The sequence below is a fragment of the Amblyomma americanum genome, chromosome 3 (assembly GCF_052857255.1).
Source record: "Amblyomma americanum isolate KBUSLIRL-KWMA chromosome 3, ASM5285725v1, whole genome shotgun sequence".
Classification (NCBI taxonomy): domain Eukaryota; kingdom Metazoa; phylum Arthropoda; class Arachnida; order Ixodida; family Ixodidae; genus Amblyomma; species Amblyomma americanum.
The window spans coordinates 197,996,956-198,017,575 of NC_135499.1; the positions used below are offsets into that span (position 1 = coordinate 197,996,956).

The 20,620-nt window shown below is 45.5% G+C and overlaps 1 protein-coding gene across 1 annotated transcript in view; it reads left to right on the forward strand.

Moving 5' to 3' along the window:
• The window catches only part of LOC144125819 (uncharacterized), a 44,195-nt gene extending 23,575 nt beyond the window's left edge, over positions 1 to 20,620 (forward strand). The window contains exons 9-14 of the mRNA XM_077659533.1: positions 759 to 846; positions 2,275 to 2,337; positions 2,720 to 2,802; positions 8,989 to 9,273; positions 15,843 to 15,985; positions 20,357 to 20,620. Of these exons, the coding sequence (XP_077515659.1) occupies positions 759 to 846; positions 2,275 to 2,337; positions 2,720 to 2,802; positions 8,989 to 9,273; positions 15,843 to 15,985; positions 20,357 to 20,511 (817 nt within the window). The 3' untranslated portion in view covers positions 20,512 to 20,620. The remainder of the gene's footprint in view (positions 1 to 758; positions 847 to 2,274; positions 2,338 to 2,719; positions 2,803 to 8,988; positions 9,274 to 15,842; positions 15,986 to 20,356) is intronic.

Here is a 20,620-nt window from a genome sequence, read left to right on the forward strand (position 1 = left end):
AGCATCCCTGAGAACCCATCTCTCTTTGGGGCGTTAAACTTCAAATACCAGAATACCTGGTAAGCTAGAGAGAGGTATATCTCCTGTATAATTTAATACTTTTTGTTGGTGTGCAACCAGCTGTCATAATTCAGAGACCTCAAAAACAATTTCAAAAGCAGCTTTAAAGACTTGTTTTTACCTATTTCTGTATGTATTACAATGTTGTCTCATGCTGCCCCAACAATTTAAGTTCGTTTCTTTCAAGTCTGGCCATAGTGTGCTTTGGGGTCCAGTATTCTTTAGTAGACTGGCTTCTCATGGTGAAATTGGTTTATTGGGTTTATGAACAAATGGAGTTGTATCATGAAAGATGAATCTAATGCTTTTGTCTTTCTGTGTGAGCATTAGTCTTTGCAGTATTTCTGTTCTTGGGAAATTTAGCCTGTACCTTCATCATTGGCTCATAATTAGCCCGCTGTGCCTCAACCACTGCTGCGATATTTTGCTAACCCTTATTGTGTAGCAAAGGCATTTGTGAATGGAGCTGATTTAATGTTGACGTACAGAATTTCAAAGAACCAAATCTGAAAACCACTTAAAAGGCAGGAAACTCCCATTCCCTTTGAAAAAGGTCACTCGAAATTCCATGCAAGAGTTAGGTACAAGCTAATAAGTTTGCAGAATGGTTGGAGGTTATAAACTGGCCAGGGATGCAGAACTGTTTGCTTTTTTATATATATAGTTATTGTTTATTTCCAATCTTTTGTGCTTGCCAGGCGCTCCCTAAATGTAGACACCTTGGCGGCTGCAATGAAGAGGAGGGCAGAGTCACCCTTGGTTTCTGCATCTAAAAAGGCCTGTCCTGTAAGTGTTTCGAATCATCGAGTCATTCCTTACAGCATTTTTCTCTTTTCTTGGACCATCCTTAGAAGCGGAAAATTTTACTTTATATTACCTTGTTGCTTGCGGCAGTGGAACTAGTTAAATTTCCACGTGGTAGGCACTGAGGTGACGGAATTTGTGCTATGGTAGCAATACATGTGGCTTTTTATTTTGATTTTAAGGGAGAATAACACCGCTATCACTCTTGAGCTCATACAAAAAAAAATTAGCACGGTCATTTCACCAAAAGACACAGCCAGCCACACTTTGACTATGTATTTGACTGTAGGTGCCTTGTTGCAATAATTTCTTTGAGTGACGACCTAAGAATGGCTCATAATGGGCCGAGGTATATGCTGGCTGATCACATTTTCCAACAATTTATTGGTTCCAGCCACCTTCATACAAGCATGTTTGTAAATTCAGGCGCCAATTTGGATAAGAAGAATTTCTTTAAAATTGATGGAGTGAAGGGCACACTGGTGCCCTTGAGGTTGTTTACTCATGAGCACCGTGCATGAAGGTGTTATGTATTTTGTCGTTACGACAGACAGACGCGAACACTCAGGTAGGACTGCGCGCACCGCTCCAGCCGTTCTTCCACCCTTCGCTGTCCGTTTGTGGGGCATTGTGTTCATTTCACGGTGTGCGGTTGAACGCTATATTTTACACCCTTTTCCAACCCCAAGTGGTCCACCTGTCAACTCCGCTTTACGGCACCAAAGTGACCTTTCAAGGCCTCAGCTTCTTGCGGCTGCCTAAGTGTTGTTCCTGCAGTTTACCATGTTTGTTGCAAAGCGAACCTGTACAAACGGCGCTGGGATTGGGGCTATTCTAGGAGCCCTGACAGAAAGTTAAAATCAAACTAATGACTTGTGGGTGTGCAATGCCCATAGCTTCCTGTGCAATAACCCGTCACTTTGACTATCTTTATGGCATTTAAGTACAAAGTGGCCTTCTGTGTTTCGTCTCTCATAAAGCATAGATGCCCTTCTGCACTTCTTAGCATGACTCATCAAAAGAAAAGGAGTGAAATGTATATGTAGCTGGCTGATGAGTATAATTGTAGCTCACGCTAGGGGAATCTTGCAGGAAGCCACAATGCTGTCGTGAGTCACAAGTAACCATACTACTCCGTGTTGCACTGCTTTTGTCTGCATGTAGAGCAAAGGGACCATAGGGGTTTTTTTCTTCTTTTTTTTATAGTCTCTCTTCGCATGTTTCAAATGAATGGTGCTGTGACTGTCATGGTGCACTGTGCACAAGCGTAATAAAAATATGATTAGTTGTGACGTCTTTTCAACAATGGGTGGAACACTGCCATTGTACTGATTGAGTTGAACTGATTAGCATGGCATTCCACCAATTTTATTGCCAATGAGCGTTTTTGGCAATCTTTCTTTTGTACAGTTGAAAACCAGCAAGACTGCCAAAGTGACCAGGGCCATGGGTGGTGACAAAGAAGCTGCCATGGTAGGTAATGTTGCTTTGTGCAACATAACAATGATGCTCAGTTGTTTAGGTTTACCTCTTTTAGTTTGTAACCCTTTTTCTTTCTTTGTCCTTGCAACCTTTCACTTTCTTGTCTTACTGCTCTCACCTAAGCTGTTAAATGGTGAGGGGCTTCGTAGTTCTTGCACTGCGGTTTTTGTACTGGTCACAGGGACACACATGCAAGTCTATTTTGATACGAGAGGGGTACATCTGACGTAGGGTTTTTACTGAAGTGTGAGGTTGACGAGGCACAGTGTGACAGTGCAGGTTGTGGTTGTGCAGATGAACATGTTGCTTGTACTGTTATAGTGTGCAGATCAGTGAAAATTTTTTTCTTTTCTCTCCTTTGTATGCTGTAAAGCTCGTCTTTGGCCAGCCAAGCACAAGTCTTGCTCAGAAGGCAAAGTTGAACAACAGCCTCCAGCAGCAGGCCATGCTCAACAGGTGAGAAAACTATGTGAGGTTGGACAAGTGAAGTATAGCTTGTCGAAAGCAGCACTGTTTCTCGATGGCCTAGCAAAAGCAAAGCACCTCATTGAATGCAGCATGTGATTAGGAATGCACAAAAATTGCTGACAACACTGTCATCATTTTTCCCAGCTTTTTGTTGAATAGAATCGGCATCGGTAATTGTGTAACAGAAGATTACTGTGGTGGGGTTATTTTTCCCAGCTTTTTGTTGAATAGAATCTGCATCGATGATTGTGTAACAGGAGATTACTGTGATGGAGTTATTAGACCCAGCTCCACACAGGTGCTACAGATAGACAGAGAGCATGGACACACACACAGCACAAGTGTATTAGAAATGAGGACGTAGATGAAAGCGACAAGGACATGAGTAACAGCATGGAAAATGAACGTCCTACATTTCAGCCCAGCGAAGTGGGTGGTGGCACCAGCTAGTCGAGTAGACGTCTGACAGAGATGGCGGGTGTTCGTTGCGGCGCCTGAAGACATGAAAAGTACTGTAGTGGTTGGGAAGGTGGGCGCTGGTAGCAGTGCCTGCTGCTGTGTCAGGTGCCGTGGCGCCGAAGAGTGCCGGGTGGGCTGGCAGCGAGGCGTCTGGTGACAGCGGCCATCAGTTGGTAGCCGGCCATGGGGGTTAGGGCGGGTGGCACGGTGCTGTGCAGGAGGCCGGTCCCAGGACCTAGGTACCTGGCCAGACCTGGTTAGCTGACCTGGAACATTGAGCTCCAAGATGTGTCCCGGTGCGGCAACATAAAGCCACAGCCACGCTCGTACTAAGCTCACCCAACATTGTACGCAGGTATACCATATAAACGCGTGTAAGGGCCACTTTTTTTTTTTCAGATTTGAGGACCAATTTTCGGGTTGTGGCCCGTGTACGCGATGTGCGAAAAAAAAATTATGCAAAAACGCACCAGCCAGGGAATGAGCGGCATTTAATCTACGTTCAATCGTCAGTCGCGGAGTCTTCGGTCTCCGAGCTGGTGCTGTGCTCTGGTGCTAAGTCGCACAGCATGTCCGCTGTCAATGTGTAGCCGTTGTTCCGCACTTCCATTATATAAAGCAGAGCAACTGTTCTTCCAGTTCGGGAAACTTGCACAGCCTGCCGCGGAAAGTGCGCTTTTTGCAGTTTGTGTTCCTTAATACATCCTTTTGGTTGCACCATTGTCGGACGCACTTTTTGTCCACGTCAAATTTCCTGACTGCTGCACGCTTGCTGTATTCGAGACCAAACAGCTATTAAGGTGCTTGTCTATCGTGCTATTGCAACGCTCGGTGGCAGTACTCGAAATCCACAACTATGGTGAACTGCTATGCTACCACAACTCCCGTGTCCCGTGCCATTTGACAGCCACAAAAAGCTGGATGGTTGATAATGGCATTACTGTTTGTATCGGGCGGCAGCTTGTGCCACCTAGCCTACAATTTCCCCCTTGTTAATTTTTTCTCCTTTTTCTTCTATTTCACTTTTAAACTGTCGAGTTGGACTATCTTTTCCTCTCCAAATTCACTACTCCCTTCATTTCCTCCACCAATCTTGTAACCTCCTCTTCGTGCAAGTCGCGCTTTTCTCATCCACTCCACTCGCCCGTCCTCCCCAGAAAATCTCAATGCTCTCTCTGTCTGTCGCCGAGGAGGGTGGGGCAGATTTCTGCGCACCTCGAAGCCAAGTGCTGTATGGTCTGTTTCCATTCTGCAGGCCAAATATCAACTTCAAATTTGGACCTGTACGGTTTTGTTCTCAAAGCCCCTGTCCTAGCTTCAAAAAGCGATGAACTGCCCCGTGAGTTATCAAATAACCACTCTTTTTTTATGTCCTGTTTTTGTGTCCTGTATATATACCTAGTGCTGATTTTCTCTGCATTCTTTCTTTCCACATCTTTCTTTGTGTCTCCTCTACCTTCGCTTTCACACTAGTATTTTGCTGAGCCCCATCCCTCACCTGTAGGTGCTTTGTTCTTAGCTTTCGGGTTCTTTTCGTCCATTTTATGTAAATACTTTTTATGTATAGACACCTGTGCACCTTTTTTGCCCACCTTGTTTCCTTCATTTCGGTTAGTCTTTGTATTTCAGTTTTCGAACCTTGAACGACGCTCAACCCATATCTTCCTAGACTCCCTCATTCGGACTGTTTCCATGTGCTCCCAAGGCTAGCCTTCCTGCGCTTCTTTTTCAGATTTCTAGACTTGATTGTAGGTATTTCTGATTTCACGCACAGGACTTCATTTCCGAATGCGAGGCCTGGTACCATGATTCCCTTCCATACACCTCTAACTACCTCATACCTATTATAGTTTTATAGTGCTGTATGCCTCATAATGTCTGAATTCCTTTTTTCTTTATCCTTCAGAATCCTTCGTGCTCTTGCAGTTATTTTTTTCCTTTATTTAGCCATATACCTAAATACTTATAAGTCTTCACGTGGTCAATCGCAAGGTCTTGTATTTCTAGTGGGTCTCCCCCCTCATCATTATATACCATTATCCCAGACTTCTCTCTACTGAAATGAAGTCCTAACTTGTTGCCCTTCTCACCACAGATCTTAACTATTTCCTGCAACCTAGTTGTCCGCATACATCAGTCCAGCCAGCAGTTGAGTTACCTTCCGGTCTTCCTGCATATAACTGACGTCAAATCTTACCTTACTCTCTTCCAACCTCTTTTCCATTTGACTTATATATATCATGAAAAGTAGTGGTGACAGTGGACAGCCCTGTCTTATCCCACTTGTAATTTTGGCTGGTTTTATAGTTTCTCCCTGCCATGCTACCACCACCTCATTGTCTGAATATACACGTTGTAGAAACTCAACCAGATTTCTATCTGAACCATATCCCTTCAATTGGCCCCAAACCTTTTCTTGATTCACATTGTCATATTCTCATAGGTATGCCGTCTGGTCTTGTCGCTGTTCCGATGGGAACCTTGCCTTCTGTTCTGTCCCATTCTCTTGCTGTCATCTCCCTAAGCTCTTCCTCCCTTGTGTGCCGCCACGGTGGCTCAGTGGTTATGGCGCTTGGCTGCTGGCCTAAAAGACCTGGGTTCGATCCCGGCCACTGCGGACAAATTTCTATGGAGGTGAAATTCCAGAGACCTGTGTACTGTGCGATATCAGTACATGTTAAAGAACCCCAGGTGGTCGAAATTTCCAGAGCCCTTTACTACGGCATATCTCATAGCCTTAGTCGCTTTGGGACGTTAAACCGCCATAAACCACCTTCCTTTTCTGCCCCGTTGCCGTCATTGCTCTCCTCAAGTCCATTCGCCTTAGGCTCTGCAAATGCTGCTTCGATTGTTTGTCTGATATATTCCTGTGCTTCCTCTTTCTCTTACTCTTTTCCCCTACTGTGTGCTCAAAGAGTGTTGGATGCCCTCTGTCCTCTTCTCCTGCAACCTTATGTGCTCCCAAAACCTCTTTGCTGCATTTCTATCTTTATTATTTATCTCCACCATCCACTGGACTCCTGCCTTTCTGGCTTGAATTAATGTCATTGCCTCCCTTTCGCTCTCAAGGCATTCATTTCACTTTGAATCTATTCCACCTTGTGTGGCCCCCTTTTCTTTGCTAATATGTGTTCCCTAGATGCCTCTTGTCGTCGTGCGTCAACATCACCAGCTGGAGCTGGTGATACTGATGCCGATATGGATAACGGGAGCTCGAGGCCGGGGGGAAAAGTTGACGATAATGATGATGACCCATTTCCTAGGGTGCCATCCGTGGGCGGCACCTGGAATCTTCTGTGCGCGTGCGTAGCCTCCGTGATCAAGCGCGCCATTGCTCGCTGCCAGAGCTGATCATGGAGGCCACGGCGTGTGCATTTCGAAGGCTGTTCTGGCGTGGGTCGGGGAAAGCTTGGGTGCGGCACTTACATGGATCTTTTTTTTAAATATTTCCTTTGAAAAAACAGGGTGCGGCCCGTACATGGGTGCGGCCCTTACATGTATTTATGCTATATGTCCCTGGTATGGTGATACTGTTACATTCTCACACATTACATGGACATGCACAGCTAAACCCAACTGCTTAAACCCGCCTAAGGCGGCATTAGAGCAGTGGGTGATGATGCCGGCCAGCGGCACCCAAGGATACCAGGAGGTGCTGCTCGCCGTTACCAACACGTCTGTGGAAGCTACTGGTGTCCTGGACTAAGGACCCCATTCACAACCTGCTCTGGTCTCCTTTTTTGCAATAGTACAAGTTTATTTTCCCTCCCTTTGGCCAGCTGCCTTGCATTCGGGCGCTCACACCCTCTTTTTCCACTTCCTTGCATCTTTGTTCTTGTATGCACAAGATGCCAAACTCCACGCCATCACAATTACTGTACCAAATTTGCTTAAATTTTTAGTTTTTCGATCTAGCATCTAGTTCTAGCATCAGTGATCAATGATGTAACTCCGAAGTATTGTAAACAAGAGAGGTCTGTCCAATACGGTGTCTACCCACGCTGATCACTTGTTTTTGAGGTGCTAAAGTGAAGAAGCGTTACTTTCAGCATGCTTGCGTTTCACGACTACCTGCCAGCTTGGTTTCAGAAAAGGTAGATCTATAGAGAGAGCCCTCCTTTTACAAAAAGAATTAAATTTAGAATCGTTTGAAAACATCTTATTTTGGGTATATTTTGTGTATGGTTTTTGGGACGCTTTCCTTCAGTTCATCCAATCATACTTAGCCTCCTGTTTTCAGCAGGTGAAGATAGGTAGAGTTTTCCGATGTCAAATCTGCTAGAGCTGGTGTCCCTCAAGGCAGCACTTTGGCTCCACTATTGTTTTACCTATACATAAATGCTATCATTAGGCTATATAAGAAATGCACATTTATAATATATGCCATTGACACCAGTCTTTATTTTTATATCAAATTGCATATCTAATCTCGTTTTGCAAGTGAATCAGTGTTTGCATTCCCTTCATGAATCAACATCAATTCTTTACTGCACATCCATACTTGTTCAAACCAAAACAGTACTTTTCCGGCCGAGAAATAATCTTTCGAAACCCTCAGACTTTTCTCTCTGTCTGGGTTCAAATAAAATTGAACTTGTTTCCGAAGTAAGAAGCCTGGTAGTATATTTCAGTGAGCATTTGTCGTGGAATAAACATATAGAGACTACGATCAAGAAACTCTAAGGTCATCGGTATTTTATCCAGACTGCACAACCTTTTTACACATTTGTGAAAGAAATTAGGTACCGCTCATTATTCTCTTCCGTCATTAGTCACTGTTTTTTGGTGTGGGGAACGACTATCTTTACAAATATTCACAATTTTATTAAATACTGAATATGATCCAAATACCGCAACTGTATAAATAAACTTTATTAAGACGCTGCAGAGCAACCGCTGATAATCCAACCATGTGCTCCAATCTGAGCATTCGTTTCAAATACAAGTCCCATAACTATGGTGCACGCACCCATCACTATTTTTACATCCCACAGACGCGAACAAATTATGGCCGCGAGATGGTCAGTTATAATTTATCAGTCTTTTTGAGCGCACCGGAGGATTTATAGCATACACAGTGCATTTGCCTGTGTAGTGCCCAGTGCTTTGTATTGCTGTAAAATGTTTTTTTTTTTAAACTGCATGTATGTTCCTTATTATCCGCCAGTGTGTTTTTCTTTTCCCATTGTTGCTGTTAACTTTATGTGAAAATGCCATTGTCTCCAGTTGTTGCTGTGAAAGTGAAATGTTTTTCTTTTACTAAAGATGGCCAAGTTTTGTACAGGGTTGCAGACCCTTTGTCAAGCCTTCTATATGCTTTTTGGCGACACTCTTGACATTGTTGTGATGTCAAATAAAGATGACTTGACATGTTTCTCCATCAATCATGAAGGTATCTAGGCTGGTGTTCGGGGCCAAAAACACAAGCATGTTCATTCAGAATCTGCTTCGAAGGACACTAAACATAGCCAGATGTAATTGTGACTGAAGAAGCTGGCTTCCTTTAATATCATTATAAGAACCTGTGATCAACAAGATGATCGAGCTTCTTCTTAGTAATATACAGTTGCGTTATAGTGTGACACACAATGTAAAGGCATGTGCAAAACTTGATTTACTTTCACATGAAGCTTCTTGAAAGCTGTGCAGTGCACAATGGGCTGTATAGATGACCTTTTTGTTTGTATGGGTCTAATTGTTTTTTCCGCGTCTTAGCCTTTCGCAGTCACTGAGGAATCAGTCAAGCTTCCTGCCCTCCCCTGAGCAGCCCCAGGCGGCCTCTGGCTCACAGTCCATCACGGAGCTTGTTGAGTCCTCGCCAGCAAAGCTGAACACTGCTCTGAACACCACCATGACACTGTCTGCGGCAGACAAGCCTGTGGTGGGAACTCTTGACCAGACGTTCACCATGCCCGCCCCTGCTGCTGCCACTGAACCGACAACTCCGTCACCGGCCAACTCCACGTTCGTGAGGAACAGTGGCCCACCCAGGTCAAGCGGGTATGCCAGTACTTGCATTCTTCTCTTCCCTACTACAGTCGATCCCGGATATATCGAATTATTGCCTATATCGAACAGTTGAAAAATCTCCTTGGGAATCCCATGCAAAAGTACATCGCTGTTGTTCGCGTATATACAACTTCCATGCACCAGCATATCGATGTATCGAACTCAGTGCTGAGCTGCACCCCGGCAAGTGCGCTTCTCCCACCATACCCCACCCTTGCGAGTGCGCTTCTCCCATCGCCTCCCACCCCCGCAAGTGCGCTTCTCCTCACGAAGCTCTCGCGATGTTCCCGCAATCTCACGCGCGCCGCCCCGCACTCTGAGAAAGGGGCAAGTGGGTAAAAGGCACGTGACGAGGAGCACTTGGAGTGCGATTGGGTGTGAAAGGGAAGCGGGAGGGAGAAACCACGCTGACTGCAGGTGCCCGTTTCCTGTGTTTTGGTTGGCTGACACCGCTGGCGCAGCGAGACGAACGAGGTCGGTGCAGCTTGGGCTTGTGGTAGTGCGGAGACACGGAGTGGGGCGTCTTTCGATTCGCTTTGTTCCTTTTATTCACGAGGCCAACGCGAAGGCTTGAGACTCGTGTGGTGCAGTGTGTTTTTCTTTCCGCTTTTGGCACGTGTTCCAGAGCCATGGCCGCGAAAAAACGCAAGAATTTGGATTTTTCAACAAAGGCGGACATCATTCGACGGGTAGAGGCTGGCGAGAAAAAGTCGTCGGTCGCCGCGGCGTTCAGAATTCCTCGTAACACCCTGAGTACGATCCTCAAGAACAAAGCCGATGTTAAGCTGAAGGCAGTGCAGTCCAGTCACCCTGGTGCGTGTCATGTGCGCGTCCCAACCTTTGACAAGGTCGAGAAGGCATTGTACGCATGGTTTTTGGAGACACGTGCCAAGAACATACCTGTTGACGGCCCAATGCTCATGGAGAAGGCCAAATGGTTTTCTGTGGCCTTCGGAGAAGAAAGCTTCACTGGTGGCAGTGGTTGGCAGCAGCGATTTAAGAGTCGCTACAGCATCGTCAGAAAGACCCTTTCGGGCGAAAGCAAGGCGATTAGCACAAGTCACATAGAGAAGTGGTTATCCGAAGAGTGGCCAAATATTTCCGACAGCTTTTCGCCGACGCAAATATTCAACGCAGCTGAGACGGCACTGTTTTGGCAAATGCTGCCGAACAAGACTCTGCATCTGAAGGGCACTGCATGCCAAGGTGGAAAGAACAGCAAAGTGCACATATCGATTTTGCTTGCTGCAAATATGGATGGGTCATGCAAACTACGGCCGTTTTGTTATCGGAAAGAGCAGGTCGCCACGCTGCTTTAAGAACGCGAAAGGCCTCCCGGTTCGATACGCGTCCAATAAGAAAGCTTGGATGACACGCGACTTTTTCGTTGAGTGGCTACAGGCGTGGGATGCCGAACTGGAGAAGTCTGGCCACAAAGTTTGTCGTCTTCTTGACAATTGCTCAGCCCATCATGTCGTCTGCCCATTAAAGCAGATCACCCTCAAGTTTCTGCTGCCAAACACAATGGCAAAATGTCAGCCTCTCGACCAAGGCATTGTGAAAGCGTTTAAGGTTGGGTGCAGACGACGACTGGTGCAGAGGCTCCTAAGCAACCTTCGATTAGGAATCGAACTCAAGGTGGGCCTCCTCGGAGCCATTCAAATGCTGGCTGGTGCTTGGAACGACGTGACGAAAAGCACAATTGTGAACTGCTTTCGCAAAGCAGGCTTTGTGGTAGCTGCTGACGACTGATGTCTTGACAGTGAAGACGATGACGCTGGATGCCTGGACAGCGAAATTCACGAGCTCTCGGCATTTCCAGGCGGCTTTACAGCGCGCGATTTCGTCAGCGCTGACAACATCATACAAGCTGTAGCGGATCGCGCTGATGCGAAGATTGTGGCTGAGATCATGGGTGACGAGGACGCAGACTCGAGCAGCGGCGAAGGTTTCGACGAGAGGACCAACCACCATGCGCTGCAGCTGAACTTGCATCAGCTTTCAGCGTCATTCGCCGCTGTTGTGGCACAATGGAAGGAGCTGGCCTTTCTCATTTGGACACTGTCAACAAGCTTGAGGACAGCCTAATGAACTTGATGGTGCAGAAGAAAAAGCAAGCAAAGGTCACAGATTTTTTTCGTCCGAAATAAAGTGCTCTGGTCATCGCGCTGTTTTTTTTTTTTATGTGCCTTTGAGGCACAGATTGGTAAGTTCCCGTTAGTCGCGACATCGGGAAACTGCCTTGAGATGTGTGGAGTTGTTAGAGAAGCTTTTGACATGCATATTTTATATTTCGAATTATCGATATATCGAACTATTTTGCTATCCCCTTCGAGTTCTATATATCCGGGATCGACTGTATTGCATTCAGTATGAGCAGCACCGCACAAGGTGTGGTAGGTAGGAGCTCAATTCACAAAGCAGTACGAGCCCAGAAGTGCTTGAAAATGGCACATTTAGTGGCTTGAGAAAGGAAGAGTCCCCTGAGAGAGAGAGAAACAACTCAGGATTTGGCCAAGGTATGAAAGTGCATTGATTTGCCATCAAAATGGAAACCTCAGTTTGTTCATCGTCGACACTGTGTGTGATACATGTGATGTGATGTCCAATCTAAGATGAGAATTGGGCAGCTGGTTTTTGAGCTTGCCACTCCAAAACAGCCACATAGCTGGTCTCAAACAAATGAAGTGCTTCTTATTTTTGTTTGGCAATCAGAATTTGTTCCTCAGCTTACAATTATCAAGCTCCCAGTAGAGTGAAACACGCACTAACACAGATATCAGGCCAATAGATATAAAAAAAGCAGCTGATCTTAACATATTGAAACAAATCTCTTGCTGCTGCAATTCTCAATTTGCCATGATTGTTAATGAGCCTGCTGCTGAAAGTGTTTCTTGCATGTTCTCAAAATGCTGCTGCTCTTGTTTCCTCTAGCATACTTTGCAGACTATAATTTATAACACGATCTCTCAAACTGCTGGGCTGATGTAGCTTGTAACCTGGGGTGATTTAGTCAAACCTCAATATAAAAAAAACACGGATATTACAAATTATAGGGTATATCAAACTCTTCCTAAGCATTTTTGACAAACACATGCAATATTTTAGGGGTGCGCCAATATTAGAAATTTCGAATTCAAATCGAATATGTTTCATATTCGGTTCATATTTGTATTAGAGAAATGATATTCGTGAATTTCCGAATATTCGAAAATTCCCGAATACTTGGCAGCGATCGTATACTGCGCCGACTTTCGTAAATCTAAATGTTACAAAAGCACAATATATAAGAAGATTACCTGAATATAGAGTTTAAAGTTCCAGGAAAACAATAAAAAGGCCCTGTTCTCTTTCTTTTCTGTCGTTTATCGTGTCGACCGATCGCACTCCGATGCCGCTAGGCTTGACCTTGTGCGCAATTCCGCGAGTGGGCTTCGCCACATACCACACGTGCTGCGAACAACTTGGAGGACGACCCGCTTATAACAATTGCAACGCGGAAGTGCGTTTATTTTTTATCCTTCTGTAATATGTTATCTAATGCCCACACCCATGGCATTCGTTCTGTCACCTTAACTCTCTGAATGTGACCACCGCCATCTTGTTTTGGTCAACTACGCTATGCGGGAAAACCTACTTGCGGAATTTCGCATGAGGCTCTCGAAGGGACGAGTCTAGGTGTCACAACAGGGCAGGCGACCCTGTAAAAATCCCGCGTATTGCATGGTGCACTGTAACCTATGCACCTCTTAAGTGGGCCTAACGGCAGGCGTGACAATGTTCGGAGGGTCCCTGTCACTAGGTCAAAAAAATAACCTGGGCGCGTAGTTTTTGTTTCTGAGCTTGGCCACTCGCCCGTTGCAATGGCAACTGTCTGCCCGCGCATTCGCCAGTAGTCCAATCTCAGCACCGTGCCGCTTTCAGATGCTAACTGACGCATCGCGCGTCATTTCTTTTCCTTTTTAAACAGTCTCGCCATTCTGACGTCAATGCGCATTCCCATCTCACTTACGTTCGCAATGTCTTCCAGCACACCATAACTCTGTGCTCGTCACGGGATTACAGGTGTTTGCACGATAGAGCCGCCTCATAAGACTACCGCATTTTTTGGTTGTTTTTTTTTTCTGGGCCACGGGGCATTTTGTAAATCGACCTTCAAATAACCTGGGCATTTTTGTCGGTTTTTTGAACTCCGAATTAATAAGGTTCTACTAGCCATCATGTTATTTTTGTTTCCAGTCTTGTCATGTTATGGATTGCATTTTGCCTGACCACATTACAGGTTGGATACTGTTATGCAGTTCAATTAAGTAGTATACATTTTTGCACACATCATGTTTTTTTTTTTTATACGATGCTCAGGCAGTCTAGTTTTGTTTATTTCAGTTGCAAAGGCCATGCACTATTTTGAAGAAAATACGAGCAACAATTTTTGCTTGTTTATCTTTTCTGAATTTATTTTTTGTGCTGGCCAGATATTCGAAGCCATTTTTCTTCATATTCTTATTCGATTCGTATTCGAAAATCTCGATATTCGCACACCCCTATTTTTATGTCATATACTGAATGCAGTTGGCCATAAAACGGATATATCGAGCTCCCCAGCACAAAGCGGTGCCCACTCGGATGGCAGGCGGCAAGTTTTGCCGCACTACGCGAGTGACTAGTGGCAAGTGTTCGTGCCACTGTTCACGCTTTTAACTCGCACTCGTCAACGGTGCCACAGAAGATAACAGCCAGGATGGCACGCATTCACACCTCTCGCACCTGTGGACAGTGCACAGGAAGCAGCAGCATGGACACTTGTAGAAAGTTGAGCACAAGATGGTTACCACAAGGCTACGTACATGTTGGCTGTCGAGGAAAACGTCGATAACTGTCACTCTGACCTACCATTATCCACACCACATGGCATTAATGTGGGGAAGCCACCCTACCTGATGCTTCGCATGTCAATGTTGCATGCTAAATTAACTGTGCGGAGAAGCCTACCTACCTGGCACTCAGTTTTTCTTGACTTCCAGAATCGCTGCAAGCGCCTTCAAAAAAGCGCTAAAACTATGGAAAAGGTCTCGCTTTTCCGAAGTTGTAGTGCTTTTTCGAAGGTGCTTGCAGAGATTCTGGAAGTCACGAAAAACTCTGTCTCCCTTTTCTTCTATCAAGGGTCACCTGAGTTGCCGTATCTTCACTGACTAAATTACACAGCTGTTGCATGTATTTTTGATGAAAAATATGTTAAGAATTTTAAGCTACCGTAAAAACCCGCGTATAATATAAACCCGAATATAATAGGCGAAATTTTAGAGCCGCGAAATGGGGAAAAAAAGATTTACGCGCATGTAATATGAGTGACAAAAGCACGGAGAAGACATTTATTGAAATCAGGCCCCGCACTTATATCACTTTCATCTTCAGCAGCGCTTTCTTCAGACATTTCTTTGTACGCCAAATCATCCCAGAGGTACTCATCGTCTGTGCCATCGAGGGCATTCGATATGTCGCACTTCTTAAAAGGACTGTGCACGAGGTCCTCTGGGATGGTCACCCACGCATCCACATTCCATTTGCAAAGCGTGGCTGGCGATGCTCGCTTCAGCCGCCCGGTCAGCGTCACTGCAGGCTCACCTGCGCGCATCTACTCTGCGTAGCACCACTTGACTGCTTCCTTGAAGGGTTTGTTAACGCAAACATCAAGAGGCTGCAGTTGTGAGGTCATCCCACCCGGTATCACGACGAGTTCACTGCCACAATCGCATAGCAGCCTCTTCACAGAGTCTGCCAAATGGCAACGAAACGCATCCATAACGAGGATGGACGGGAAAGACAACAGTACCCCTGGCCGCCTACACCACACGGACTTTACCCAGTCGAGGACAAGACTCTCGTTCATCCAGTCTTTCTCATGGCCAATGTGCCATTCTTCGGGCCCTGAAAGCTTCATCGCATTCCACTGCACGTAAAAAGGGCTCCCTTCTGTCGTCGCCATCCGCGAATGCTTCCCTCGGTGACAGCAAACTGCCTCAAGGCCGCACTGTTGCCGATGTTCTCAACAGCTAAAATCACCTTTAGATTGAAAACAGCTGAGTACTGTTTTCGTGGCTCTGACATCTTGCTTCTTCATTATGGAAAAATGAAGAATGTACACTTCACGAAGCGTGGTTTACACGTGAGCATGTTCGCTGCCAAGCTGCGCACTCAACGACTCAACAACAAAGAAACGAAGCCGTGGCAGTCATGGCTACTGTTGGGACCATGGCGCTAGGGTTACGAAGCCAAGCCATAGCCAGCATAATAACAAAGCTAAGCCATAGCCATGTGGCAATAACGAAACCAAAACTTCGAGCACAACTTTGAAAATTTTTGTTCGGATCCGCAAATAGTACGAGGCGTAAATTTAGGCCACTGATAATAGGCAAAAAAACCTCGTAATATATGTGGGTTTTTATGGTATATTAAACTGTTTTACAGTTTTTTTACTTGTTCTCTATAATGAGGTTCGACTGTACACGTTTATTCTCCAGTTGCCATGTTGACCTGCATGCACATGTTTTCGCCTGCAGTTACGACATCACGCCACACAGGAGCGAGCTTCCTCCACAAGCTAACAAGGATAAGGACAACTATGACATCGACGACCTTAACTCTGGTGACGACACGGATGATGATGAGAAGCCACGCAAGGAAGTTCCACTTTGGGCAAAGGGTAAGTGCTGGTCTCTAGCCAGTGCCAGTGGTCCTTTGTAGTTATGTCAGAGGTGCCTGCTTCTTCTCACGTGTCTGTTCTCTCAGCCTGCCCAGCCACTTTTACCCCAGGAAATGGACTCTGTCCTCACCCCACACAAGGCACAGAGCAGTACAGTGTTAAGGAAAGGAACACACATTAAGGCATGCTGGCATACTGGCACAGACTCAATCATTGGTTTGCGGCATGACTTTCGGGCCATGCAAACCACTGGCTGGTAACTTTCTAAATTGTTTTCATATTTTCATAGCAGATTTTAAAGTGCTTGGATTGTGTACTGCCAAGGTTTGAGGTGTCGTCCAAGGACGTGCTTTCACAAAAGTTTCTTTGTAGGACATTCAAGCGCTTTCATCATGCTTCTCTCTATATGAATTGGGAAGTTTATCTTCCTTCTCCCCTTTATAGGAAGGCACAAAGATGTGTTGACACCAACACATTTTGTCTGACTGTGGGTGATTACAATACAGCCAAACCCACTAATAACAATACTGGTTATAACAATATATTGGATATAATAATGGTCAGTCGCAGCACCGTCAGCTTTATCATGTGTTCTATGGTAAAATAAACCGCTTATAGTAATGCTGTCATAGCTCATTATTGGTTATAACAATTAAATCTGGTCATTGAGTGTCAACCATAAAAGAAACAAAAACATGGAAACGCTACAACCACACCAGCAAAACTAGGCTTACAGCACAAAAGCGCGTACGTGTGGAGCCGACCGACGGACCGAGCCGGCGCATGCGAGAGCGAAAGAACCCGTAACCATGCACTCGGAGACACCGCCACCGGGCACGCCGAGGATGCTTGCTTGTCGCAGCAATGCAGGCAGCAGGAACTACAGATACATTCTCCTGTGCAAGAGGCCCATGCAGAATAGAAGTAGGGAGCATGGTAGCAATGGTAGCGAGAGCCTGGTGGAAAAGTCCATTATTAACGTTTCGGAGGGGTGCGGCACTCGCAGAAAGAAAACTCACTGGCACACTTTTTTCTTTCTTTTTTTGCATTCTGAGCTACGGCTGGCACCGGCAGCGCGTGCATTATCCCATCTTCTTTTGCTCTTCGCTAACTTGGCTACAGTCCCCACTTCGCAGATTTCATGTGTCCCAAGGGCAGGCGTCACCGCGGCAGGCGAGCTGCTGTGTTGCTGTATTGGCCACGCGCGCCATGCATACTCCCAATAAGTCCTGGTGCTGATTGGCACAATGGTCCGCATGGTTCTTTCTCTAGTTCTTCCAATGTGCCGAAACTGCACGGTCGTTGCGTGCCTGCCCTTCGCTGTCTGCAGTGAAGCCTCCTCACTCGCAATGCTGCCGCTTGTGAGGGGTGTGATGCAGTAATGGAGGAGCTCCAGCGCTTGCGCGTCAGACCATGAACATTCTCGGGAAGGCCCTTACCACTTCTGAACAGTCCTGCTTCAACGCTCCCGACAGTATATACCGCAATGCAATCGGCTCTTGCTGGTTTTTCAGGATCATTCGATAATTTTAACTTTTTTTGGTCCCCTGATGTTTGAATTAATGAACTTTTACAAGCATAAGACCGCTTCGGGTCTTTCTTGTCAGTAATGCTCTAAAGTTTGTCATATTCTGTTTTTTTATTTTTTAGCACAGCCCATTTATAGCAATCATCAGTTATAACAATGGTGTTTCCATGGCACTTCAATATTGTTATAAGTGGGTTTGACTGTATGCAGCACACATTGCTCTTTGCTGGAACACAGTTATAAACCATGGCGGCATTGTAATGCTTGGCAACTCGTCAGCACAGTATCTGGAATGCACTCCCTGCACTTCGTTGCAACATTGCAGGCGAGCACATTAATCTTGTCACACAAGGAGCAAGCAAATGAATTAAGTGAAAATGCACAGCTCTAAAGAAATGTAAAGTGTCCATAGCTGTCCTGCTGCTCAGATACAATTAAGCAGAAATTACGGGCACAAGGCAACAAATTCCACAGATGTCACGTTTTCACATGCTCACAAGGTAACAATTGGTCTGCTAGTGGTTGCTTCACATTCATAGCTTCCACTCCACTGTCAGTGATTTTGTGACAGAGTGAAGCTAATGCGCTTGCTTCCTCAAGCTCAAAAATGGATGGTGCAGGCAACTAGACACCAGGCAAGCTTATTGTGAGACTGAGGTTGAGCGGCCGGTGAAATTCTCTTACCCTTACACATTGTGCGATGCACCTAAACCAATCTCTTGGCCCATGCAGGTGACTTCAATGTTGAGGGGAAGCACTAACCAGCTTTGGTTGTCAACACAGTAGCGTTAAGGGTCCTTTTCAGCAGCACCCCTGACAGCGTCGGCATGTCGACAAAAATAGTTGGCCCACCTGCCACCTAGGTCACGTGACCTTGTGATGTCATCGCAACCTGCCCACCAAGGCAGGTGGTATCCTGTCCATTGGATTGTGAGCACTGCCCACTGTGGCAGGTGGTAGTTAAGTTAATGTTTGCCCACAAGAGGTTTCTTGGGAAGAGCGATCTGGGTCCCACAAACCCCACCAGTGGCTGTGTTTGAAAGAGTCACCTGCCAGGGCAGTGGCGCATCGCTTAACTGCTGCACCGCTACACCAGGAGTGGTATGAGGACTCTTCTTGATTTATGAATGTAGAGAATAACCACTTCAGCATATATGGGCATGTAGGCGGACTAGGTGACAGAGCAGGATTACTTGCTCAGGAGGGATCTCTAATGCTATCACATTGTACTCTTAGATGTAGGTTAAGCATTGTGTGATGGTAAAAGAGAGAACAGTGTTCATGTCTGCGAAGTAATATGCAAAGAGTACCCCAGGCCACTGGGGGACCCATTAATGCCATAGTATCATATTGTTAATGCGGAGCTTATGTGTTTTGTCAAATTTAATTTTGTGTTTTACAGCACGTATAGTTATGTTATTTCACAAGACTATTGTAGTCTTCCAATCTATGCATTGGATTTATTAGGGACACTGAAGAAACCTCTTTTCAATTTTATTTCTCAGTAAAAATCTGTTGCGTGGTCCTTTGTGGCAATGGTGGTGCTTGTTTGACAGCTTAAGACATTGGTATTGCTGAGAAAATTGGATTTAGAAGTGGAACATTTTTTTTTTTCTCACCACTTAATTCAAGTTCGGGACACCAGTAACAAAAAGGGCCCTATTTTCACCGTTTAAGAAAGAATGATGGTGTGGCCTTGCCTCGGAGATCTGCTACCAAAAAAAATATACAGTAAAACCTTGTTGATACTTTCCTGGTTTATGCGATTTCCCGGTTCGTACGCTCAAAATCACGGACATTAAAAATGTACCATAGAGTTACACTATATTTTTCCCGGTTAATACGTTACCGGAAAGCACGATTTCTCGGCTACTACGTTTAAAATTTCGACAAATTGTGGTTGTATAATACGTTTATTGACCAACCGCACATGTGCAAGCATACAAGTGGGCCGAACGAGAGGGCACGCGACATATTTTTGTGGTTGTCATTTGCAGTAGTGGCTTCTCTGCAGTGCCTCGATGCAACAAGGCGAAGCGGCACCATCATCAAGAACAAAAAAAAAACGGCGCGCTAGCATTCGCGACGGCCGTTTCTGCGGGGACGCGATGTGGAGAGGAGAAACGCTGAGGTTTCTTCGCGGTGCATAAGGGAAAGGAGGAGAAGCTTCTACGAACTACAGCGATGCGCTTATATACGAACAGCCTGGGTCTGGGAAACGCAGCTTAAACGGCACACTACGAAAATCAGCCGCCGCGTTGACTTTTCCATGGTACTTGGGTGCAAAGAGGCGAAGCATCCGAAAATGACAAGGAACAGATTTTGGTTACTTTCGTCACTGCCGTCGACGGACCGGACGCGTTAGGAATTTCCTTCCACGCTAAAGACCGCGCGAACGCTGACTGAATTCAGTGAGCACTGGAATAGGATTTGCCAATCGACATTTTTATAAAGTGAAATTGTCAATAAATGTCTTTTTACCTCATTCAACACTTACATTACTCAAAATCAGGCAGTTTGGATCGTACATTTTCCCGGATAACACGTTTTTTCCCGCGATTAAAAAAAAAAACATACCAACGAGGTCTTACTGTATATAGATATATTGATGCCACCGTAGCTTTTTTTTCTTTGCGAATGGCAATTGGCGGTAACACCTGTACTTCATAAAATGGCCTTTAAAGTAGCAGCCTCTGTGTCATTAGAATGCAGTAATATGTCAGCGCAGGCCACCATTTTGTTCTCAGTGTTAGCTTATGTAAAAACCTGGTTAAGGGTTGCTTCAAAAATGCAACATTTCTCTGAATGGTTTTCTTGACAGTCTTGGCCCGCTTTTGTTTCAGGCACAGCTTTGCAAGCGCTCGTGTTGAACCAGAGCAAACGTTCGCTTCGTGGCCTTGATCTCTTTGGCAAAATGCCTGTGACTGTTCTGGACAAGATATTCAAGGAGCAGAAGAAATACTTCAGCAAGCGCACAAGCTCTGCCTTGTGGAATTGACCTTGGCGTTCTTCTCGCTGTGCTCTTTTAATCTTTCGCTTGATTTTTGTTTCAGTGCATGTGTGCAGTGCCCAAAATTTTTCTCAAAAAAGTTGTCTACACTGCTGTA